This window comes from Dendropsophus ebraccatus, chromosome 1 (genome assembly GCF_027789765.1).
Source record: "Dendropsophus ebraccatus isolate aDenEbr1 chromosome 1, aDenEbr1.pat, whole genome shotgun sequence".
NCBI classification, from domain to species: Eukaryota; Metazoa; Chordata; class Amphibia; order Anura; family Hylidae; genus Dendropsophus; species Dendropsophus ebraccatus.
In genome coordinates, this window is record NC_091454.1 from 184,311,928 (window position 1) to 184,338,358 (window position 26,431).

At 41.6% G+C, this 26,431-nt stretch overlaps 1 protein-coding gene across 1 annotated transcript in view; it reads left to right on the forward strand.

The window, feature by feature from the left end:
• Positions 1–18,190, forward strand: part of MAP2K5 (mitogen-activated protein kinase kinase 5) — a 105,596-nt gene extending 87,406 nt beyond the window's left edge. The window contains exons 18-22 of the mRNA XM_069975226.1: positions 4,781–4,807; positions 5,209–5,241; positions 8,981–9,042; positions 10,238–10,283; positions 17,460–18,190. Coding sequence (XP_069831327.1) covers positions 4,781–4,807; positions 5,209–5,241; positions 8,981–9,042; positions 10,238–10,283; positions 17,460–17,564 — 273 coding nt within the window. The 3' untranslated portion in view covers positions 17,565–18,190. The remainder of the gene's footprint in view (positions 1–4,780; positions 4,808–5,208; positions 5,242–8,980; positions 9,043–10,237; positions 10,284–17,459) is intronic.
• The last annotated feature ends 8,241 nt before the right edge of the window (positions 18,191–26,431 follow it).

Below are 26,431 nucleotides of genomic sequence, written 5' to 3' on the forward strand. Positions count from 1 at the left end.
ATATAGACCCCCTGTGGTCCCCCAATAGTATATAGCCCCCTTTTGCGCTACCCCCAATAGTATATAGCCCCCCCCCCGTGCTCCCCCTCCCATATAACAAAAACCAAACACTTCTACTCACCTGACAGGGAGGGAGCCAATGGCTGTCTCTGTCAGTGCTGCCGCTGCTGCTGAAGGTAATTATGAGTGCTGGTTATGAGCGCTCATAGTTACAATGTACAGCACAGCGGGGGGGGGGGGGGCTGCAGGGGGATTACCCATCCATGGCGCTCCCCCCTGACAGGCTGGTGGCCGGAGCCCTGTGCGATCGCACATAGCAATGGCCGGTCTGCTCGGGGGGGGGGGGGCCTTTAACCAGCGGGCCCAGTGCACGTGCACCTTTTGCCCTCTGGTTAATTCAAAACAATTTCCCCCTTAGAGTACCCTTTTAAGTGATCAGACAACAAGAAAGCGTTTGCTCATTTGTTGGCTGATCGCAGGTCCAATTGCACAGGGTGATATTGGGCTGATTTAATTTGCCTGCGTAGTAGGGCCTTGTCTCCTCTTCAACTCCCTCCATGCATCAGTTCTCCATGAGCTATAACACTATCACAGGTACACTGTCCTTTCTTGGACCACTTGCTTCTAACTGGATTTCGGGAGCATCCCACAGTACCTGCCATTCAGAGATCCCCTTGCCCAGCCATCAAATTTTGACTTTGACAAAGTCGTTATGTCCCTTACATGTGCCCATTTTTTTCAATGTCCACAACTGAAAGAACTGATTTTTCGCATGCTGTTTATTATATCTCACTGCCTGACAGGTGTGCCTGTCAGGAGATCGTCATTGTTCACTGGTTGATATTGTTGTGTAATAATTAGGGATGAGCGAACCGGGTTCGGTTTCGAGTCCCAGCTGGGGCTGCTGAACTTGGATAAAGCTTTAAGGTTGTCTGGAAAACATGGATACAGCCAATGACTATATCCATGATTTCCACATAGCCTTAGGGCTTTATCCAACTTCAGCAGCCACTGCTAATCAAATGCCGAACGATTGGGTTCGGATGGACTCGAGCAAGCTCAAGGGTCGCTCATCTCTAGTAATAATGTGTAGAAATAATTATATTACAAAGTGATTTTTTTTTTCTTTTTTATTATTATTATTGGTTAAGTTTATTTTAGAATTATAATTTTATAATTAAAAGAACTCAGGGCAGGATGAGAAAGTACAGGAATAGAGGTTATCTCCCATCAGTGCCATTCTGAAGCTAATAATCCCTGGTCTCTTCTCAACAACAGGAAATGCGCACCCAGCCACTCACTGGTTACTGGTACGGATAGTGATTGACTGAGTGGACAATAACTGTGTGCTGAGAATAGGCTAGGAGTTAAGGCCCTATTACACGGAACGATTATTGTTTAAAAATTAGCTAAAACGATCGAAAATGAACTATGTCCGTGTAATAACACCCAACGATCAACAGACGAATTAAAAAGCGTTCATTTTTGCCTTTTAACGTGTTCTAAAAGTATTGTTTGGTAGTTGGCCGATTGTTTCCATATTTGTTTATGCAATAAGTCGTTCTCCGATAAAACATGTGTGGATCGTCATGAGAAACGATTAGCGACTATATAACGACGTAAAAACGGACGTTGATAACACTAATCAGTAAATGTAATAACCTCAGAATCATTCGCTACAAAATCACTAGTTATCGCTAGCGAACAGTCGCTATAGCAAATCTTTGAACGACAATCACGTGTAATACATGGAATAGCGGTGCGCGGCTGACGATTAGTAAAGTAAATACATTATCTATCCATGGTCCAGGGCTCCTCCTGCGCTCTGCAGCTTCAGAGCGTCCTGTCTTAGCTGACAGGCCAGGACCGCCGCGGACAGTGATTGGCTGAATGGCCTGTCAATTAAGACATGGACGTTCTGAAGCTGCAGCGCGCGGGAGAAGCGGACCACAAGAGGAGCCGACCACAAGAGGAGCCCTTGACCATGGATAGGTAATGTATGCCAGTTTAGCAAGGGCTGCAAGGGCATCGGTAACGATGTTAATGCAGCGCTTGTTAAACGATTATCGGGCCGTGTAATGGGCCCAGTAAACAGTTGATATATCGGCCCATGTAATGCTACCCTAAGGGTGACATCATCAACGTGTGCCCCTGTCCCGTACAGGTGTAGATTTGTAGTGCAATGCCTGCGTCAGGCGCAGGGCCGGCCAGCTTTACTATGAGGCGTGCGCCTCTTAGTAAATCCGGCTGGGTGGGGCTTTATCTAAGCCTAGCGTACAAGTATGCCAGTCTTGATAAATGCCCCCCTTGTGTCCAGAATACCCCTTTTAATGTTTTTGTTTGTTTTTGTAATATAATGGGTCAGGCTGGACTGCTTCCTGGCCCCACCCTTACAGACAGGAAATGCGTGGTGGCCAACCTCAACCAATCACTGGCTGAGCAGTCATTTCCTTGTTGTTGGAGCAAGGATTGGTGATCAGAGTGGAGGGCCAACCTACTTCTTGCTTCAGTTACCTCATCTATTTATTTTTTATTGTATGCTGGTGAGCTAAACCATAAATGTTACATATGGTCTCACCAAGGATTTGCATGAAGGCCATTTTTTTTTCCTCTAAATGTACTCATAATTTTTGGTCCATTTGCTCTGAAGATTCTTTCTGGAAAACATGGCTGGTCTTTCATTGCAGGACTGTGAATTGATCCCAGAGGCCTTACATGGGTTTTCTCAAAATCTTCTCCAGGGTTCCTCAAGGGTACGCTTTCACCCTGGCGGGGGTTTTGGGGAGGTTTCTCAAGGCATAGCCTCTGATCAGAACACACACTAATTTCAACCCTGCCCCATGTTGTGATTAATTTGCATTCTTTGTCAGAAGTTAATGGAGTTTTTTATGACTGCTTCTGAAGAGCTGATCTGCTGTTTATACACTTACCAGCGGAAATCCTCGCCCTCCCCCGCACTGATTGATGGAGATGCTCTCTGTTATTCCAAACGGCTTTTTAAGCTGTTTTTAAGAATTATTTGAATAAAATGCTGGCGTGCATTGTGTCAGGGGGGGGAGAATGGAAGATTATCTGATGAACAAGATACTAGAGACGGATAAGAGAGCTCAGTGGGAAGAAGAAAGATCACAAGATGAAAAGAGACTGTGACATGGAAATAGGGGTGGAGATATGTCTGCATCTGGTAGCACATTCAGCCATGAGGAAAATAAAAACAGCTCTTTGGTAGAAAAAGTATGCCGTAACCTATGTAGAATCATGATGATTTACCTTTTCAACATGAAGTCCATGTTCTCAGTTGTCCACTTTTGTTTTGTTCGTGAATCATCCCAACTTTGTAGGAAAAATATTTCCAGCTGCCTTTGACCAAACTCTTCTACACGTCTACAGATAAGTGGGGGATGGAGAACATCCATAAATTGATGATTCCCAGTACACCATCACCGTAGACTGGGTAATGCCCGAGGGGTCATGTCAATGTCATGACACCAGGATTCTCTCTTTGGTGATCCAACCTTCTTCCTTCTGAATAAGAACTGATTGGCTATCTTTTTTTTTTTCTTTGCCAAGGAGCCATTGCCTGACCTTTAGGACAGTAACTTTACCTCCCCCCCCCCTTCCCTAAGGAGAGATCTCCTCAGGGAGGGTAAGCCCACTGGTAAGCTTTTTGCTAGAGGGACAGCACCAACATACACAGTGAGCGTTGCCAGAGACATTGTAGAGTAGTGCCATACATTGTAGAGTAGTGGGGTAGTGGTAGAGCTGGGTTACTGCAGCCCAGCTACCATTCAAGGGAGCTTAGCGTTATTAACGCAGCACTGCCATTATACAATGTACAAAGCTGTCTGCTGGGTATTTCGGCACTGCAACCCTGGCAAACAGCTGATCAGCTTAGGTGTTGGCCGTCAGATATCGATGGTCTATCCTGAGGTCATCAGTAAAGAAGCTCGCGATTGCCCATAGCTCCCAATCCGTTTACAGCTTGTGACCATGCAGATTTCATTGCTTACCTATAGCGACCCCTCCGCCACATTTCCTGATTCTAAAGTTCCTCATCACCCACCGGACCCCCCCCCCCCCCCCCCCCTACTTGAGATCAGTACACAGAGCGGACTTCTCTGGCAGCTCCGGCCTGTCTCTCCACACACCAGCTCCCTGTCCCATTACAGAGATATAATTAAAGTTTGTGTCTCCCAGCCAGAAATTAGGCAGGGGTGACACGCCAGGCCAGCCCTGGCAGGCAGCCAGAAATTCTAATTTCTGACGATGATTTAATTTCAATTTTAAATAAATCGTTTTTTAATTTAAAAAGAGCGAGTTTCCTCACATTAGCGATGATTGCCACATTAAGCTCTGCGCTCACGATGGAGCCGCATAAAACATTATTTATACACGGAGCGGAAACGGCTCTGCCTCCGAAATGGATTGTTTTTTTTTTTTTCTTTTTTTCCCTCCCTCTTCTAATATAACCTGGAGGATACTAAAAAGTGTTTGTGGTAAATTAGCATTCTGCCGACTTTCACCCATAAATGAGAGAAGAGCTATTAACACTTGTGTATTTTCATTATGTAAATTGTGTTAACACATGCCCACAAATTGCCACCAGCAAGACAATCATTTTCTCCCAGTGATCATAATGTGTCCTAGTGAGATGTTTTGATTATGACATGCTAATTACATATTGCCTTTTTCCCCTCTGCTCTCGCTTTTCTATTCTTTCCCTCCTTTGTGTAGGTTTTTATTTATTATATATTTATGTAATATTTTTCATCTCTTTTAGATTCAGAAAAACCATGGCTCTCTAATGGTGAGTGTTATGAGTCCAGGCAGGGGTGGGGTGGGGGCGGTAGAGAAATCTGAAAAAGGGGAGGGGGGTGGATTGTTAAAAAAAAAAAATCACTTTTCCTTTTTTTTTTTTTTTTTTTCTTCTTTTCCTGATGGCTGATTCTTCCTGCATGCTCCACTGCCTTGTTTTAAACTTTGCAAATTGCATTTTGAAGAAAAAGCAAACATTTAACTGCCTGTATTAGATTAGGTACCATTAGAAATAATAGCAATGCTCCGGCATCAATGTTTTTATAAGAGCTCTCTGCTGTTGATTAATCTTGCTATTTTTATTGCATTAATGGTGTTTTTTTTCCGTGTCTCTTATGACTATACTGTAGAGATATTGCATATAGGTTAATACTTGTCTCTCTCTCTCCGCAGCCGTTCCAGATATTGCAATGCATTGTTGATGAGGTGAGTCTCAGACTTATGTGCTTTCGCTCCTAAAGTCATTCCTAATGGACTGGAAAGCTTATATTTTGTTTCCTAATGAAGCACAATGGACGACACCCTCTGAGAGAGTTCATTGGCAAGGCTTGGAGCTGTTTAACATGGCTTGCCCTATGGTCTCCCCCCCTACTCCTATCTCTTTGAGAGCCCCCTGCAGACTGATCCTATCTGTTGTACCAGGCCCTGTGGACAGGGCTGGAGAATATTAATCGGGACTCAGTCCTGCCTGCTGGAGGTTTATAGAAGGGAAGAACCTCCATGTGGAGGTAGCATAATTGAATGGAGCATAGTAGAGGATGCATATAAGGATTAGACGCTGTCACTCTTATGGATGGGTGCAGGAGTGCATGGATATGTATATTTATGTAGATAAAGTCATGAACTTGTATATTTGGTCGATCTATGTGCCCAGATATTCTATTATGCATATTGGCGTCCAGCGCGGCAGCTGCTGATGGTCATCTCGATTCACCGCTCTAGGACCTGTTGGTTACACAAACTCTCATTGCTCTCTAAGCAATGTAAATGGGGGTAGATAAAGGTTAGCCTATCCCAGGGTTATTAGCATCCAGCACAATGTACTGGCCATATTGGTCCCCGTCTTCTAAACGTTGCTCAGATTTTCCTAGCCCATATGTTAGCTTTATCGTGGACTGGAATTGGCCCACAAATCTGGTGTGTTGTGCAGATTTAATTTGTACAGGAGCAGATTGTGGGTTGTATTGTTTCCTGACTGTGCTGGATGAACCATGTTCTGTTAATATGGGAATGGAAACCCTTAATCAGGGCTCCCACTAATTGTCCCTCTTGTAATTACAGCACTTGTTTCCCTGATAATTGGGCCACACTAATTATCTATATGGTTAGCAATCAGATGCCAGTGTGATGCCGCCCTAGTGATTGGCATATGCTCCATACTCCGTTATGTTACAAAGCAGGGAATGGTCACCTCTGATATATAGGCACGTGTCTTTAACTAGTGCAGAGTCTGGTTTTGCAATTTAAGGTTTTGTATGCTTTGTATAAATTCACTGCTAATAGGATTGTGGAATTTTTTTTTTTTCATTCTGCAAAAAGAATAACCTCAGTGGCAACTGTGAATAAGTGAAGGTGTTAGGATTATGGGAATGTATCTGATCTAGTGAGCACTGTGGCTTCTACTCTGTCCCAAGTGGTGATCTCTGAGAAGCCCCATTAGCTATTGCAAATGCCATAACCTGCATGAAAGAAGTGTCATGCATGACATGTGCCACATTTTATATGAGTTTTAGACACCATTCCGCAGCCACCGAGATATGAGGTGTGGCCTCAGCAATGGGGGGCAGCGATTAAAATTAGACAACATGCACCAAAAATGTGCAAGAATTATTGTGGATGATTCTGGCTCACTCAAAAGGGGTTATACAGAGCTAGAAAATAAACAGCTACTTTCTTGTGAAAACAGCACTACCCCGATCCTTAGATTGTGTGTGGTATTACAGTTAAAGTGACTCTGTACCAGCAATCTGACCCCCCCAAACTACTTGTACCTTCAGATATCTGCTTTTAAAAAGGTACTCCAGCGGGGGGCGGGCATTTTTTTCCTGGGACCGAGGAGGGGGGAAATGACATCCACTCACCTCCCCGATTCCGGCGGCGGGTCCCGCATCGCGGCGCTCCGGTCCCCGGTTGCCGGCCGCTTCCTGGTGTCTGACGTGACGTCTCAGGTCGGCTCAGCCAGTCAGTGACAGAGGCGGGATTCGTTTCAAGTCCGCTCAGATCCCGCCTCTGTCACTGACTGGCTGAGGGTACCTGAGATGTATCGTCTCGGGCCTACGTCAGACACCGGAGCGCCGCAATGCGAGACCCGCCGCTGGAACTGGAGAGGTGGGTGGACGTCGTTTCCCTCAGCCACCTCCTCCCCGGTCCCAGGAAAAAATCTGTCTGAGGCTATTCTCACACAGTATTTCTGCTCAGTATTTTGTTCAGTATTTTGCAACCAAACTTAGGAGTGGACTAAAAACACAGAAAGGCTATGTTCACACACTGTTGAAATTGAGTGGATGGCAATCATTTAATGGCAAATAACATCCGTGGTTTTAAAATAGCGTCCATTATTTGCCATTATATGGTGGCCATCCACTCAATTTTAACAGTGTGTGAACTTAGCTTTTTTGTGTTTTTAGTCCACTCCTGGGTTTGATTGCAAAATACTGAGTAGAAATACTGTGTGGGAACGTGGCCTAACCATGCAAAGGAATGAGTAATAAAAAGGAAGAACTTGCATTCTTCTTGCTGGATCCACTTCTGGGTTTGGTTTAAAGTACTGCATCAAAAAAATGCAGCAGCTACTGTTCTAAAGAATCAGGGCTATTATTTTCACTATATTAGAAGGAAGAACATTGTATTTGGGAATGTTACACTGACTGTGGTGATTTTGGAGCAGTTTTGTGCCAGTAGGGTAATAATAAGGATACATCCAGAAAACATCAATCTATGTGTATATTAGCAAATAAATCACTTCCAACCAATGGGGAGTTGCATTAAATTTTTAGAGACTAGTTAAAGGAGTTTTCCAGAAGTTAATGATTAATGACACCTTCTCAGGATAGGCTGTCAATATCTGATTGGTGGAGTTCCGTCTCCTGGAACCTCCGCTTGTCACCTGTATGGTCAGAGGCACAACCTTACCTCTATGCATATAATTCACAGTATACATATAGGTGCCATGGTTCTGCCAAACAACTTATCAGCAGGGGTGTAAGGAACCCATTGATAGTGATTGATGGCCCTTCCTCAGGATAGGTCATCAATATCTAAAGTCCCAGTAAATAACTTTAAGTAAACAATGTAACAGCCTGACACACTTTACTTGTCTCCACTTCACAGCCCCTCCTTCATTGATGTACATAGATCTGTATGTCTGTCAAGGAGGGACTGGGGAATGAGGGCAAGCAAGGAGGTGTGCCAAGCGGTGGCACTTGAGCAGCTCAACTCCACCTCCTTGACTCTTGACTGAGAAATACAAAGACAAGTTTGGCAACAACCTTCAGCTCCAGGAAAGGTACAGCTTGCTTTTATATCCTCACAGCTACACATCAGTGTCTGCAGCTCTTAGCAGCAAATAGAGCTAACAGATCCACTTTAAATGGGTTGCATGGGATTAGAAGTAAGGAGACTTTTTTTTCTTTTCTTTTCTTTTCTTTTCTTTTTCAGACACATTGCAGTACTTGCACCTTAGACTAGGAGAAGATACTGTCTCCAATGGCAGACACATTTGATTTCTCATTCGGAATTTGTAGAAAATACCCCAAATCCCCAAATTAAATAATATGCACTAGAAAAAGTGAAAAATAAAGATAGAGCTGTTGCCCATAACAACCAATAAGATTTCAGGTCTCAATTTTCCATGGCTTATTGGAAAAAAAACAGTGATCTTATTGGTTGCTGTAGGTGACTGCTCACTTTTTTTTTTTTTTTAATAAAACTCTGTTCTTTGTACTAAAATATGTTATTTTGTGCTCCCTGTGGTTCTGTCCTGGACACAATTCTAAATCTATGAGCCAATACTGTGTGCATTGCCATGCCCATATGAAACATGTAGGTTCACAGGCATCACAAAGAGGTGTAAATCTATTTTTATGTTATAGAAGTTTCTAGTCTTATGTACAGTATATTGTATGCATGTTTATTAGTGACCATCATTGTATTTGGATTGTTTTAGGATTCTCCAGTTCTTCCTGTGGGGGAATTTTCAGAGTCTTTTATACATTTTATTACACAGTGGTAAGACTATTACATATATATTCCTAAGCACATATTCTGTTGTGGTGTAACATGACTTCCTCCTCATCTCTTCCTGTTTTCATCTGTTCATCTGTAAATATAATCCATATAAAACTGTATTGATCAGGATCCCAGCAGTCTTGGGCTTTTTTGTGTGGTACAGTTTTGGGTTGCATATAGCTTATTGATGAACTTTTATTTAAGCTTATTTCTTTGGAGGGCAATATATATATATATATATATATATATATATATATACATATACATATATATATATATATATATATATATATATATTATGTGTGTTATATATATATATATATATATATATATATATATATATATATATAATTCTTTATAAAGTTTATTTTTGTGCATTTTAAAATGACCCTATTCACCATGTGGTATGAATAACATCATAACTTTTTAAAGGTATTCATTTGGGGTACTTATGGCTTTTTGATTGCTTTGTATTACATTGGAACATTTATTTTTTGTTAATACCGCTATGTGATAACTTCACCATGGGATCATATAAGGGTTTCTAATAATGCACTGCAAAAACAATGTGTTAGAGAGTGTAATATGCCTACCTATGTAAATCTGGTAGGCATCCTATCAGGCCCTGCCTCTGGCATAGGTATGCAGGGATGGTGGGGGACATCATTACTTCCCTGGCAGCCTATGGAGGGCCCTATTACACCATTAGATTATCTGCCAGATTTTTTGCACCAAAGTCAGGAATGGACTATAGACAGAGAACATGTATTAAAGGAAAGACTGAGATCTCTCTTCTTTTCAAATCCAATCCTTGTTTTGGCTTAGAAAAATCTGTCAGATACTGTAATCTGCTGGTGTAATAGGGCCCTAAATCACTTTAAGACACCTAAGCACCTGTTTCACCTGGCAAGGGATATCCATGTGCTGTAAAACGGCATATGCAACAGAATGAAGAGCTGGCAAAGAAAACAAGTATTGGTAGCCATGAAGTGGTTTAACAAAAGCGTTCATATGGATTTTACTTTGACATGTATCACCTACCAAAACATTGTATAGACTAAGTGGCCTCTTTCATCAGGATAATGTCCCTCATACACTGCAGGAATGGATAAAGGAACATGCCTGTGCCCCACCATGTTCTGTACCTACATGCTTTACAGCTAGTCTAATCACCAACATGCTTTCTGTTCCATAGTATGAAAAAACTACCAAAAGAAAGACCTGCTCCAGAAGAGTTAATGGTAAGAGTTGCAGCCATTGATAAATGAACCCATGGGACATATATGTTCTCTAAAACTATCATCCATGTTCATGTGGATCCATTTTAGATATGTGTATTTCAGGCACACTTACATTCACCTAATGTGGATTTACAAACCATCTACTGGAAGTTTGTTTCAAGCATCTACTACTCTTTCAACAAAAATAGAACTAAATCAAGACCTAGTTCCATCATATAAAGAAAAAATGCATTGGCGTAACCATAAAACCCAGAGCTGTGTGGCAGCCTACATATACAGCCTCCCCTTCCACCTGTTTTGTATATTGCTGGAGAAGATGATAAAGAGCCTTTTAGCACCTTGGCTGTTATTCCTATGTGACGGCCGGGCTCAGCTGTCACTACAGGTCTGTCTGCAATCCTTCTCTGAGACCTGCTGAGGGTTCTGTACGGGAACTAGTGTGATTGAGAAGAGAGAGGGCTGGTAATTGCAAATTCTTGTATTGAACTTATCTATACTGCTTAACACTGAGCCCTCCAGGGGCCTAATTCACTCATTTCACAAGGAGTCTAGGAAAACATTTGTCTGCTCTCTAAAGTGATGAATTGTGTATTGATATTATTACTATGTGATGGGAAGGGAGGGCACGGGCGGCAGATCAGAAGCAGCAACTCAAGAGGTTTATCTTTTATATGATGACATTGCTGCGCATGTTAATCTATGGAGCGGGATGATTCTCATACGGTACACCTTTGTTCATTGCCAGACTGCCCTGGACATAGCCCATGAGCGGGATCATCTAGTAGTGATTCAGATGTCAAATACAAGGGTTCTCTATTTATATTCCTGTACTTACATTGCACTTTAGGTAGATGTTAAACACATTATATATGCAAAAGTAATACACAGGTGTCACAGTGCCACAGGTGTATTCATTCCAGCCCTTACCAACACTGTCTCCCTTTACAAACCTTGATGAAATAATGGGTCATCCTATAGAGCTGACTGAATTCCCATGTGGCACTGTAATAGCATGCCACCATTGCTATGAGTTGGTTCATGAAGTTTCTTCCCTCCTAGATTTTCCATAATTAGCGGTGTGTTGCATGGAGTGGAGACCAAGTTTAGTTACAGAGCGGAGTCACTGAGTGCTGAACCGCATAGTGCATAAAAGTCACCAGTACCCAGGATTAAAAAAAACATAGCTGCTTTCTTCCAAAACAGGACCTCACCTTCAATAGAACTTATCTGCAGTACTAAACAAAAACTGAGGACAAGAGTGGCACTGTTTGTAGAAGAAATTAACTATGTTTCTGGATATCCCCTTTACAATCAGCACCAAAACAGTGTTCCATGAACTACATGGGCAAGCAGCAGCATGCAGGCCTTACATCACCAAGCACCGTGCCAAGTGTTGCATGGAGCGGTGTAAAGCTGCCACCACTAGATTCTGGAGCAGAGGAAATATGTTCTGTGATGAACCATGCCTCTCTATGTGGAAGTCTGCTTTTGTTTAGGGGAATGTCACCTGCTTTACTATAATGGGTACTTAAATCTGCTTTAGGATTTTCTTATTCAGAGCAGTATTTACAATTCATCAATTGTGACAAGTCATCCAGGTCTGACTCCTGATATAATGTTCTTCATATTGAAGGGTCCGTGTTTTTCAAAAATGTTCCACTTTTTACTAATTAGTCCACAGAATGGTATCCCATTAGTTATAGGGCCATCTGGATGTTTTAGGCAAATGAGTCAAAGAGGGCTCACGACTGAAGCCTTCTATAGCTAACAACTCCCAGCTGTTACCAACAGCCAAGGGCCACAGCTAATAGCCAGCACGGAACATTCTCCATTGCCGGACATTTTAACCATTTAAAGGGAACCAATCACGCAGAAAATACTATCTAATAGAGGAGGGCACGGAGGGTACAACGGGATGTTTGGGAAGCAAACTGGGTGATGTGCCAGCACGTTTCCTTATCATTAGGGTGATTTTCTGCGTGATTGGTTCCCTTTAAATACCTGTGATTGGTGGTGTGATGGGTGAATCTGTTTCAATGGCAGCTAAGGCCTCTATAGCTGCTATGGCTCTCCAATTTACAGTCTGTAAGCAGGCTCTACAGCCTGCTTACAGAACAATCTAATGGATCAATGTAGTGCGTATGTACTGTGCTGATCTGTATGGACAGTCGAATCATGGTTTATACGGGTCAGCTATGAAAAAAAGTTTTTAAAAATATAAATAAATCCCTCCCATAGTAAAAAAAAAAATTAAATCACCCCCCTTTTCTCATTTTTTAAGTATAAAATCGTAATTTTTTTGCATATTTGATATCACCATGTGCAGACTTGTCCGAATTATTGTTTATTGATCACATTAAATCCCAGGGAAAAAAAAGTAATAGAAAGTGATCAAAAAGTCAAAAATATACAAGTGTGGTACCGATAAAAACTACAGATTATGGAACAAAAATGAGCCCCCATAGACCAAACAATGAAAAAGTTATTGGGTATGGCGAATTTTAAGCACTTTTAAAAAAAATGTTTTAATCTTTTAGTACAGCACAAATAAGTTATTTAAATTGGGTATCGTCGTTCTCATACTGACTTGAAGAATATAGATAAGATGTCAGTCTTATTACATAGATTTTTTTTTTTATTTCACCTCCAAATAATTTGTTTTTCAGTTTCATAGCTTATGTTATGGAAAAATTAAGTGTATCATTACAAAGTACAATTGGTGTCGCAGAAAAAGACCTCATATGGGTCTGTAGATGGAAAAATTAAAGGGATTTGGCATTAGAATAAAAAGAAGGAAAAAAAATAAATTAAAAAATGGGTATTAACTCCATCATTAAAGGGTTAGAGCCCTGCCATAGATCTCATTGCCAACTGTCTTTCTCATTGTGAAATTGTGTGGCCTTAACTGAGCCAAGTGAGGCCTGCACATTTTAGATGTTCTTTTGTTACCTCCTGCATGTGTAATGGTGGCCTGCCACTCCTTAGTAGGTTCACTCCTGTTCCCAGTTTACTCCCAGTGTACTCCATTTGTACACAATGGGGGAGATTTATCAAACATGGAGTAAAGTGAAACTGGCTCAGTCGCCCCTAGCAACCAATCAGATTCCACCTTTCATTCCTCACAGACTCTTTGGAAAATGAAAGGTGGAATCTGATTGGTTGCTAGGGGCAACTGAACCAGTTTCACACTACACCATGTTTGATAAATCTCCCCCAATGACTCTAAGGCTAGGTTCACACTGCGTTTTTGCAATCCGTTTTTTTAAAAAACAGATGCATTTGTGTGCATCCATTTTTTCCATTGACTTCCATTATACAAAAAAACGGATCAAAACAGATCCATTTTTTTTACGGACACACAAAAACGTAGCTGACACTATTTTTGTGTCCGTTAAAAAAAACGGATCCGTTAAACGTATGCTGAAAACGCAGTGTGAACCTAGCCTTACTTTGGTTCACTGAAGTCCCAGAACCTTAGCAAAACCTTTCTAGACTAGTAGATTTCAGTGTCTTTTGTCATCTTTACTTGGATCCCTTTATATCCTCATAAGCCAAAGGCTTTTTTTAAAAATTATGATCACATCCATCTGACTGTTCAGGGAAAAGGGAGTCAGCCAGATAGTAAAATCACGTTATCTTAAGAATAGGATCGAATAGCAACAAAATAAAAACAACTAGAATCAGGGAACCAGAGGCTACAAAATAATATAAAAATTAGATTTTAATGTCTTGACACCAGGTTCTCTTCATAGGGGTTTTAGGCCATCAAATTATTACCAGTGGGGTGCCAGTTCCTGTCTATTCTCACTCGATTGGCTGTTTTCCAAAGCCACGGAGCCGGAAGCAGATGGCAGCAGAAATTGTATGATGGCCGTGCAGGGTTACTGCGTCACCCAGTTACATAGCCAGCACTGAGGATTTCCAGGTTTTATCCAGAGGACGGCATAGATGCATGAAAAGTATTATGCTGTGCAGTTTTATATAGCCAGAAGTCGTGGACATAACCTTCACCCAGTGCCAACACATTGCACTCCCCACAACCCGCTGAGGTGCCATGGTAACAGAGCAGTAACATAGAACTTCTGTAATTAAGCCCCTAACATTGTGTTATGCCATTCCTGTTAGCAGTATGACAGGAAATGTTCTGGCGCTGCCCCTTTAATGCATGAATGATCAGCACGAGATGGAGAACAGTGCCTGGCAGCCCATCACATAACCCTGTCATCATGTCGCCAAAGGATTTTCTGACCTTTCAGTCAAAGTATTGTCTCAATCTGCAGAATGGAGGGAACTTGCTCTGTGTATTTTAAGTAAGCACTCCGCCTCCCCGTAATGAGGTTATGACCAGGCGCTTATTATAATTGCTTCCAACTCCTTTTAATTTTCAAGCTTATTAATCATAAGAAGAGTTATTTAAAAATGCATAAATTAATCTTGGATTAAAAGACCATCAAGGCCTAGAAACAATTAAGATTGTGCGGGGAGTCCCAGGGGCAGCGTGGTGGCTGATTGTCGCAGTCAGGTGGGCCTGGCTGAGCGGGCGGCAGGATGATTAATGCACGCAGCATTTCAATAAGAGCTTCAGAAATGCCACTTGCTGACCCTAGAAGTGTAGCACTTGCCAGAGATGAGAAGCAGCTACTGATCCTTGCCAAGGCGACGCATAGGCTTTGGGGCCTCCTGACACCACTAGGTCAGTCCACGGGTAAATAAAAACCAAATGGCTTAATCTCCTCTACATGTTATTAACTATGGGTAATGTAAAGTATACAGTAAGAAGCTTTTACTTACTTGTGCTTGTATTAGCAGCCATATTTGCTGCTCCACAGACTCCAAAAGTTGAAGAGTCATTGTATCTTACTGTTGATCTCTTATTGTTCCAGAGTAATAACAAAGCATGTCTGATTTTATGTGGTCTATAAAACTTAAATATAGCATAAAAATTCTACAAAAGACCACTCCTTTGAGAACACAAGACCCTTAAAGGGATACTATGGCGCTGATAAAAAAAATCAATTATAAACATAGTTTTCCCACAAATCATCCCTCCTGAGTCTGTCTCCGTTGGAATTTCCTGCTGTTTGCAGGTCCTTGAAGCTCCAGTTGGTGGCTTCATTTTCTCTTTACTTCCTGGTTTAGGCTTTCCCATGATGCACTTTGTCTCCTGTGATGTCTAACTGACTCTGTAAAACTGTTAGATGGCTTACATCTTGTTCAGCCAATCAGAGCTGAGCAACCTGAGTCATCTGACAAAGGGAGGCTGGCCTAAGAGGGCTTAGACCCGCCTCCCTCTTGATGATGTCATTGTCACAAAATGGCTGCCACCAAAAAGCCTGTGGTCAACATTCATTAGGTAAGAATGAGTTTACTTCACTTCCTGGTGGGGGATTGAGGGGGGGAAAGATAGGGAAGGGGGGCAGATAGGTGATTGAAGCATATTACATAGTTATATTACTTTGTAATGTGTTTCAATTACTGGGAAAAAGCTTTTAGCTTAGAGTACCCCTTTAAGGATCCTATATATTTCAAACGCATGTCGGCCAAACCTGATGCAGGGAGCCAGTATAAAGTGTATTTTTTTTGGGGGGGAGGGTCTCCTGAGACTCCACCAACTGATAATAATGGTGGAGGTAAGAGTAAGGTCTGATGGAATTTCATTGCCCAACCCTTTGAGATAAGCCACTGCCAGAGCTGTCTGGTTGCAGCTTACCCCCTACCCATAAAGACCCTGAGCATGTTTGAAACGTTCATAAGTATGGGGAGGACTGGAGAGAGAACTGTGGGTGGTACGATCATTTGGTCGTCAATTATTGAAGGTGTATCTGCACCTTTATACAGACCGGATTTCCTACAACAGATTTTCAGTTTTTGATTGATATATTATGCATGCTGACCACCCCCTAGATGACCCCTGTTTAATACAATTTTGGATTGTTGTCTTCCTGATATAACACTATCCCAGTCAATTATTTGCATCTGGTAACGCGGCTCATCTCCAGTAACAAGAATATAGCCAAGTGGCTACACTTGTGGATAGATTGTTTGTTTTGAGGAAAAGAACAATGTTTTCTTTATTCCTACTGTAAGAAAGGTGATCCATCTTCTATCTGATCTAGGAAAATTCCCCCTTCATTTATTACTGAGAGGATTAAAAGGATTGTCCAGTATTATACATCATCGTTTCTTCCAAAAAAACTCATCACATTCGTCCATGGTGCTGCCATTGAGACTGTGGTACTGTTTTCGGACAAAAGAAGGCATGCTTTAAAAATCCTGGACAACCCATTTAAAGGATATGACTACACCAAGGGAATCCTTTTTCCATGCCCAGTAACTTTGTCAGATAGAGGGAATATATGGCATGAACATACTTGCAAAATTACTTTTGCTAAAAGTTTATCCATGTGAGTTAAAGGGATTTTACAGAACAAGAGTATAAAGTGGTTTATTGACCCTTTTACTTTCATAACTGTCCAATGCATTTAACCCTTGGTACGTTCACTGCCAAATCCTACAAAGTACAAGTCAAATTTACCCCTAATCATGGGAAATCCACCTCACTGATACAAATCAGATATAGAAAGATTGTCTTGTCACTTCTACAGGCAGAACCCTCTTAGTTAGTGGGTAGTTTGGATGTGGATTAGACTCATTTACACTGGAATTTCTTGGAAAACTGCCACTGCCATTTTTGTTCCAAAACCAGAAGTGGATCCAACAGGAAAGAAGTACATTTCCTCCCTATATAGTTACCATCCTATTTGAATCCACTTCTGGCTTTGGCACAAAAACTGCCATGGCAGCATTCCAAAAAACTGCTGTGTGATTCCAGCCCAAAAACCAACACAAAATCTGCAGCATAACAGTGAAAATCCACAGGTATGCCTCAAACTTCTGATATAATAATCCATTCTCATTCAGTTTTTCCAGTGCCAAGCAGGAATTATAAACATGTAAAATCTAAATTTCCAATACGATCCCCTGGCATTCTATAAACAAAAGCGCCGAAATATCCTGATTGGAAGGAACATTTATATACATGAGTGACAAGCCGTCCTATTATGGTTCTTACATATTAAAATTCATGGGTAGAGCAATGGGCGCTGAAGAATGCAGCCGCTGGGAGTAATGCAGCGTGGAGATTCAGGATGTAATGGTCTGATTTCTCTCTGACAGGGTCATCCGTTCATCGTTCAGTTTGATGATGGGAACACGGAAGTGGTGTCGATGTGGGTGTGTAGGGCGTTAGAAGAAAGAAGGGCACAGAACAGCCAGGAGTGAGAGGACATCGCAAGGATGAAGCACGTCAGACTGTACACACGGACTAGCTCAGCCGAGCCGGTGTCATATACACAGTGAGAATGAGCCTATTCTTTGCTGAGTGACCCATAATGCTGTATACCTGGTGTGTTCATTGTGGCCTGCTGGCAACATATTCCACATGCATCCAGTGTGTGAAGAATGCACAGGACAGCGGAAATAAGGACCAACAGTGTTAATCATTGCAGCCAACCTGGTATATACAATGCATTGTAAGCAGGGCTAAGCTAGCAGCTGAGTGTGTAAGCGGACATACTCTGCCTGTATACATAGCATGAGTCGCACTATTAGGATGATTGGGACCTATTCTCTATAGATGAAAAGCAGCTTCACTCTTTGTGATCATCGGTTCATTACAGCGTCTTCCAGGATTTACCACATACAAGTGCCATATTAGTACAGGCCTCAGGACTCTCTAGTTTGCTTAAACACTTGAGAATGGTGGTTTGTAGGTGACAAATGATATTGTATCCACTTGTTGGAATCACTGGTGCCACCAAACAGTTATATATCTATTATTGTATGTTTCTGATGGTATGTCGCGCACATATCTGATTTTTTTTTTTTCAGTCTAATAAACTTTTATACAGGTGTTGTTTTTGCTTTCATTCTTTAATCAAATGTTATATTACTTTCTTATCATGAATGCACTGCTTTTAATTCGAATGTTTCACCGCTGATCAGAGCCAGATATTAAACCAGCATTTACAGACTCTACAGCCAGGTGGACTATAAGAAACAATTGTCTCATTGACTTCTAGGGGAGAGTTTTCTAGGCATGGTCTGCGACCTGGATGGGATCTGTGACTATTGCCTATTATGATCCTCTGTATCACTTCCCATTGCAAAGACCCTCATAAAAGTTATTGAAAAGTTGGCTGAACCTGCTCTTTTGACCAAGACCAAATGACTGACTAAAGTGTACGGATGCCTCCCGACAGATGAAGTTGGAGGAGCGAAGCATTGGGTATGAGACATAAGCCAGAGCTGTCTAGCAGCAGCTTACCTTCCCATTACCAATAAGAACGTATAAACTCTCAGCTGAGCTAATTGTGTATGTATTGAAGGCAGAGATAGCTGTCAGCCAAATGAACTTTTGTCCAACAGTTGTTGAAGGTATATGGGCACCTTATGGCAGATTTCATACTTAGGGATAGTAAATTTGCCCTAGTGCATTGTGGCTTTTTGATGAGGTTGTTTTTCTTGTAAAACTTCAAGCAAAAAGTGAGTGTGCATGCGATAAGCTTGTTGGATTCAAATTGAAGTGTGTAATTTCTCATAATTCCAATATGACCATAAAGCCCTACATCTGAAGGGTCCTAAAGGGGGTTTCCCATCTTGGATTATTACATGTCTGATTCAGCTTCGGAGTCTAACATTGCTTTCTGATGTTATTGGGAGTTGGATAACTCCCTTTAATGTCACTGAGTGTTACATAAAATGCATACATTGGCCTGGTGACTGTTTTTAGCTTCCTGGCCACCACACCAGACAGTTTCAAGGCCCAGTGATAGGATGTTCACAATGTTCATTTGACAGAAATTTAGGACATGTCTTGTGGATATGTCCCAGATGGGAATAACCCCTACAAGCTGGCCATATGTGTATCTATCTGTGTGGACAGTTACCTCTCCTAATCCCCATGTTACAGCCCTGATAAACCAAGCATATATTTATTCTGATTGAGACTTTTCCAAAAAACAAAAAGATCAGGAAGTTAGTGTAACTGTCATTTAAATATTACTTGCAGAAATCGATGGTACAAGGAATTTTAAGAAACTCTGTAATGGGTTTTATTAAGCAAAAAGCCTCTTTCTGTACTCAAGAAGCAATTTCCAAGTCTTCCCCCCTCCATATAACTTATCTGCTCACTATCAGGAAAAGCCGTCATCATTACAGAGAAGCAAAGTGAAGACTGGTTTGCTGTGTCCATAAGAACCTAGGGGGGAAGGGGCCGAGGGGGATGAGTGAGCAGGAAGAGCAGACAAACAGCTCTACAGTTTGGAGACTGTCTTGGCACCTGATTCCCAGATCAGAAAGGTCCCTTTTTATCCAGAAACTTGGTGAGAGAAGATTTCAGGACGTAGTGTTTTGCAGGGCTGCCTTTTTTCCTCTCTGTGCTCACTCACTCCCCTTGGCCCCTCCCCCTCCATAGACCATAATAAACAGAGAAATCCTGCTTCTTCTGAAGTGAGGGGGATGCTGCAAAACAGCTTTTGAGTACAGAAAGTCTTTTGTTTAATAAAACCTGTTATAAAGTTTCTTAAAATCCCTTGAACTATTGATATTTGATTTCTGAAAAGTGACATTTAAATGACAGTTAAGCTTTAAATCCAACATCTTCAAAATTCTTTCCCCTAAACACTCTGTAGCAAAGCCTCCATACCTTCGCAGAAAATTTGGGCCTACCTAGAGGAGGAGGAGCCTAGGCCTCTAGGTTGGCCCATTCCAATGGCTGTGGAGGGGGCGGAGCCTATACAGTGATTATGTGATGAAGATATGGGCCATCAAGCTCTGCCCCTACGGCACTGTCCACCAACAATAACATGCATTTTTGAGGGAAGAGGCCACCAAGAAATCCTTTATATGGTAAGATATGAAATGTCCACAATATAAGCTTAAGAATGGTGCTTAGAACTGCTCATGTGGAAAGGTGGTGACGATATCATTTTAAGATATTTCTTGTCAGGGAGGCATCTCATTGGCTCCAAATTTTTATTTTGTAGCAGAACAATGATCCCAAACACACAGCCAATGTCATTAGAGGAGAAACCTCCAGGTCACCTTATTCTCCCTTATAGTGAAGCTCTTAAAAGTCCTGTGAGTCCTCTTTTAAGTCCTGTGAAACTAAAAAATCCCAGGAAGGCAGGGGGTTTGGGAACATCATAAAGTATACTTACCTGTCCCTGTATCGCCGCTCCCAGGTCTTGCTGCAGCCACTGGCCTTCTGCAGCTCTTCCAGCTGCAATGTCATGTACCCAGATGATTGATTATCCTCTCATCCAATGGACACCACCCCAGTCACTGACTGGCTGAGCAGACATTCAATCAGTGGGGCGGTGGCGTTGCAGCTGGAGGAGTTGGGGGCATGACATACCCGGATGCTGCCCAAAAATGACAACCAGCAGCTCTCTGCGACTTTACAGTGTCATGGGGAAGAGTACATTTAGTTTATGTTTCCGCACCTTCTACCCTCCTGTCATTTTTTACAGGACTTCTCTTTTAAGATCTTCACTATAAGGAAGACTAAGGAGTCCTGGAGGTGATATGGCCCCACATTGCCCTGATCTCATCAGGCAGTCTGTCTGGGATTACATGAAGAGACTGAAGGATTTGATCAGCCTCATCCATAGAAGATCTGGGGTCAGTTCTCCAAGATGTCTGGAACAAACTCCCTACCGAGTCCCTTCAAAAACTGTGTAAGTTACCTAGACGAACTGAAGCTGTATGGAAGGTAAAGGCAGATCACACCTAGTATTCATTTAGTTTTAGATTTTTGTTTCTTTCATTCACCGATTCATTCATTGATAACAACAAACTATTAATGCTTCTGTGTGTGTTCATTCTTGCTTTGCAGTATTTTCTCCACACCGCCTCACACTTGTGCCCCATCCGGTATATTCCAGAAGAAAACAAATCCCTACGAGGGAAGGGTCCGAAGCTTAAATTGAAATATGACAAAGGTTAACTCGTAAAAAAGTGTAAATTGTGCATGGCAAATACATGAGGACACAGGAAAGCTAAAGAACAATTGATAAATCGATAAACTCATTTAATCCTTCAGAGGGAAAGCAATTTAATTTATAGGACTAATATTACTTGAGCCTTAAAGCTGTCGGCGCAGAGTTTTAGGGTACTGTACTCGGCAGTGATATTTTGATTACAGTGGGTTAGATCGACATGGTTTAATTACAGAGTGTTTTTGATATAGAAGGATATCTATTGTTTCTTCAGAAAGTGCTGTTATATAGAGGAGATGGTTTTATAAAGGGGAGGGGCATTTCCACAAATAAATGACCATTATATATCAGATAAAACCTTCATATGTTACATCAGAAATATTATATCCAGGATTAGAGAGTGATGATAGACTGATCTTATTCACACACCTTGGACAAATGTAGTACTGAGCTAATCCCATATAGTGGATACAGCTCTGGAAACAGAGACCACTGTGAAATAATCAGTAATTTAAATGTAAAATAATGTGTAATTAATCATTAAAATTAGTTATTTTTATTCTTTAAGCTACTGATATTTCCCCCAAATTCCAGATGAAATTTTTTTTTTCTTGTAGAAAATAAAAATTAGTCACAATAACAAAACCGTGATAACGGACCTCAGTTAATGCTTAGAAAACACCATGTTTATTTTTCTGTTACTAATATTCTTCAGCACATTCCAGAGTAGGGATGGTCCAAACCCTTGGTAATGATCCCCGCTGTCTGCCCGCTCCGTGCAGTGGGCGGATCCAGCGGGAGGACCGCCTGGGAAAACTGGGATACAGCCATAGCCATAGGCTGTATCCCAGTTTTCCAGGCATTCCTCCTGCTGTATCCGCCCACTCCACGGGCTTGATTCATGTGTCCTTTACAAAGAAAAAAATCTGCCCAATGCTAGCCTTGCTCAAACACCCTCACACCAACACTAATCCTGTACAAGACACTGTGGGTTGTCGGCCTCTGCAGGTCTCTTTCTAACTATTACAAAACCTGGTGTTGGGCAAAAATTAAAATTAAACTAATAGATGACCTTACTGCCTCCTCTGACTCATGTGCCTTACAATTCTTATTGTTTTTTTTTTGTTGTTGTTGTTTTTTTTTTTTGCAAACTTCAGCCTGGCTGATTTTTTTTTCCAGCTTTGCACAACTTCATCCCTGCCTCTAGAAGTCTAAGGCCGCACTCACAAGTTCCATGAATGTGGCTCGTGCACAGAAGATGTGCTATGGACTGGATTCACTGACCTCCCGGATTCATGTTTTGTTAAGATTCAAATTAGTTGGCGGTCATCGTGGTTAGTAGAGCGTTCTTTCTGCCCTCTGCCAGTCTGTATTTGTTGTCTCCAATATTTTCCACTTGACCATCTTCTTATGAACCGCTGTCTTTGACATTGTAAGAATGGAAGCAACCTGACGCTCAATCTATCCACCTGCCAGTAAGACTAGAATTGAAGCCAGCCTTTTATCATTCAGGACTTTATTTTCAACTGTTTTTAGGTTTTGGGGTTTTTTTTTGGGGGGGGGGGGGTACTACTAGCACTGACTTTTCTATCTAGCTGGTTTCAACCCCAAAAATTCCTCATATAGAAGAAACATCTGAGCCAATTTTATAAACAATTAATAAAGTTTATTAACACAATTATGTAGAAAACATGATTAGTAAGACAAAAATTCATAAAATCTTTTTAATGCCACAAGGAGGACAACACAAACCAAACAGCACAACAAAGGGAAAGGGAAGCCACACAGTTCATGCATGAGTTAAATCAAAAAAACAGACAACATGCTTTAGTCAGCGAATCATATATATCACAAAGTGCCATATGCATCATGCAATAAACAAAAATAACGGAGGCAAAGCATGCATAAAATATATAGCAGATATTAAACAGAAAGTATTAGCTTGAGGTGAAGAAATAGAGAGATAAGATGCAAAGTGCTAGTATCAGCTAATAATCATCTTGGAAAATAAAAAATAAAACGTGTAGTAAAGAGTAGAAATATCATGCATATGAACCATGCAGCTCCCTTACCCACATGAACACCCCAACGCACGTTTCGTCGTACGGTGTCTATCCAAAACGAAGAACTCCTTTATTACCAATCTGTGCTTGTTATTAGAGTCCAAGCCATAAAAACAAACAATAGCACTAACAATACACACACATCATACATAGACCATGATGGATAAGGCCATAGGTGCTATTAAAACCTCTTACTACACCCTTGTAGCCAGTGATGTGGCCCCCGCAGTAAAGATACCACCAGATTTGGTGTGATTAATTTTTAATGAACTATACATTGTGTAGTGGCCGATTCCTTTGAAATAAGAGGCCATTTTCAAGTGCAACTGGGTGGTCTTCAGAAAGAGATTTCACTGTATAGAAGCTCTGTAATATGGGCACAGGTAAAATATTGCCAGTACACACAGTCCATATTTCTCTATGGGACTTTTTGGGGGGGCACTTTTGATCTGGTCCTGTGACATGGGGGTTGCAGGGCCAATCCATGGCCTCCCTTCCCTGCATGTGCACGCTTTGCGGGGGTGGCGGTCACTGACCGACACGGTGTGGAGTTAGCGTAGGGACCCGTGTGAACCAGGAGACCTGCACGTTGGTACACGGGGCAATATGGTTTGATCAATTCATATTCCAACATCCTGAAGTTGTTTTTTTTAAATAGGCTTAGCAGCATTAGTATCAGCCATAGGTGTGATGTGCAGCCGCTCCTCTCTCTCCATGTTGGATTTCATATTTCTCTATGAGTTTGTGGTGTTATAACCTGTCACTTGTGTTTTTGGCAGTTTCCTTTAGCCTATACTACTTATTAAAAGTCTGCTGTCTTTAACATCAGGTCCTCTTTCTGTTCGAAACTGAATCTTTAAAAAAAAATTCTATGATCTGATAACCTATATAAACCTTATACTTCTGTTGCAGTGTTTGGTGGCAAAATTGCTCTGATTTACAAAGATTGTCTGTCTGGTTTGTAAGAACCCTACACCTCAGGGATTTATTTCCCCAAACTGACAGATTTATTAATGTGTCCTATTGCTCTTAGTAAATCTTGTGGGTTTTTCACATGACAAAACTAAAACCTGACCATACTGCTACACTAGAAGTGGCTGATAGTTTATTTAATAAATATGTCGGTTATAGCGGATTTTGAAGGGACACGCACATATTTTTGCTTTTAAAGCACATATTGATGGGTTTTTAGGAATTTTTGTGGTGCACTCCTTTAGTAAATGTGGGGAAACGAGAAGCCAACAGAGAAAAACTTATTTAAGACTGTCATACTCCCCAATCTGATTCCTCACTCCCCTGTTCGCTTACATTTTTCCTCAGAATTCCGCAGTATCTCCTACACTGCATGCACTCTAAAACACTTTGTATCTGTTCATACACATAAACTGGCTGGAGACTGGCTCATGCCGATTTATGTGCATTACACTATTCTATAAAAGATGGCAGGTCTATTGTAGAAGGCAGACACTCCTTGCATTTGCTCCTTTTTCCTTATAGATTTTACCCTCTTTGCTAACTTTGGCAGTTTCATTCTCAAGATCACTCGAGAGCCTGGTGGTCAAAACTGGTGGTAGAACCTGTTCAAAGGGGTTTATCGGGGATTAGAAGCTTTTCAAAAACACCACCACCTCCAGATGGTGACAGCCTGTTTCACACTCTAAGGCGCTTCTACGGAGGTCCGTAGAAGCGCCTTAGAGTATGAAACTGGCTGTCACCACTCCGTTCACGTATCGTCTGCTCAACTTATGTCCGCTGTCCGTTGTTTAAGAAAAGAAAAGAAAGGTTTAAGAAGACATCCTGGGTGAGTGCAACTTCTTTCTTCTTTGCTGTTGGATTTACCATGGACCTTTTTAAGTGAGCACCACCGATGTAATAGATCCGGCCGATATCCGCTAGTGGTCTTACCTCTTTATGTGTATGTGGTGCCGCTTATCTTCTTCATTTTGTATTAGATCTGTAATGGTATCTGGCTGTAAACAAGAATGTCACAATTCAGTAACCAGTAAAAGAGTGGAATACATCTCAGCACTTCTGTTGGTGGACACTAAAGCAATGATGACAAACATTTGTCGGTCTTTTGTAAGGTCACATAAAAGACAATCCACTTTTGAAGCTCTTTGAATGTCCAGTCTTTAACTCCACTTGACCACATGACTGAATAGACATAATGGTGTGTGACCTACAGGAGTGTCCGAGTTACCCTTCCTGGTATTATCTTGCCTTATGAAAAGTAGGCAAGACTTGGGGGGCATTCTGCAGCCTGCAGTCCTCTCATAACTCTCGGCTTTACCTGGGAATCCAGACAGTGATTCAGCAGCCTGCACAGCCCTGAGACTTACATTAAACTTGGGAGACAATGATGCTTGTCTTATAAATGGTAATTATATGAAATATCAGAGCTGGAGTCAAATGGGCCATAAACCTGCAGACCCGCGGCTGGCCTGTCCCTGAGCTCCGAGCTCACAGTCCATTTACTGAGAGATGATTGAGAGAGCACTAAAGCAGCGATTTATAGGGGTCACTTTATTGGATACATGATGCTTCCCTCTCTCCCACTCACAGGCTGTCCACACAGCCGCTTCTAAGTTCAAGGTTTATAATCCTGTCTAACCCAAGATATTTTTTAATAGAAATCGGTGTCTGGGGACATGAAAAGGAATGAAACAATGTGACAAGTGTCACATCTTGGTCCAGCTGGATGTCACCAAGTCCCTTTATTCCGATGCACAGGGTGAGGAAATGTAATTGTGCATAACCTTTCACCAGTCACATACTCCTGGACCCTCTGCCCATATATTTCCCTTGATCTCTTTATCGGATCCCCCACCCCCAGTTCTTCTCTCTAACTCTCTCCTTCTGTCATCTAACCCAACACTTAGTCTCTTTAATGTCCCAGCTAACTGGGCGACTTAATTGCTCCTCTTGACTCATTGTCTCTGTCGTCCTAAGAGCCGTTTTAACCTAATCAATAAAGTCTTGTCTATTGATTGTGTAAATTTCATTTTGCAACATCACTTACCAGCAAACAGCCTCGCCAATTGATAGAAATTAGGCAGATTCAGAAGAGTAGAATAGGTTTTCTTTA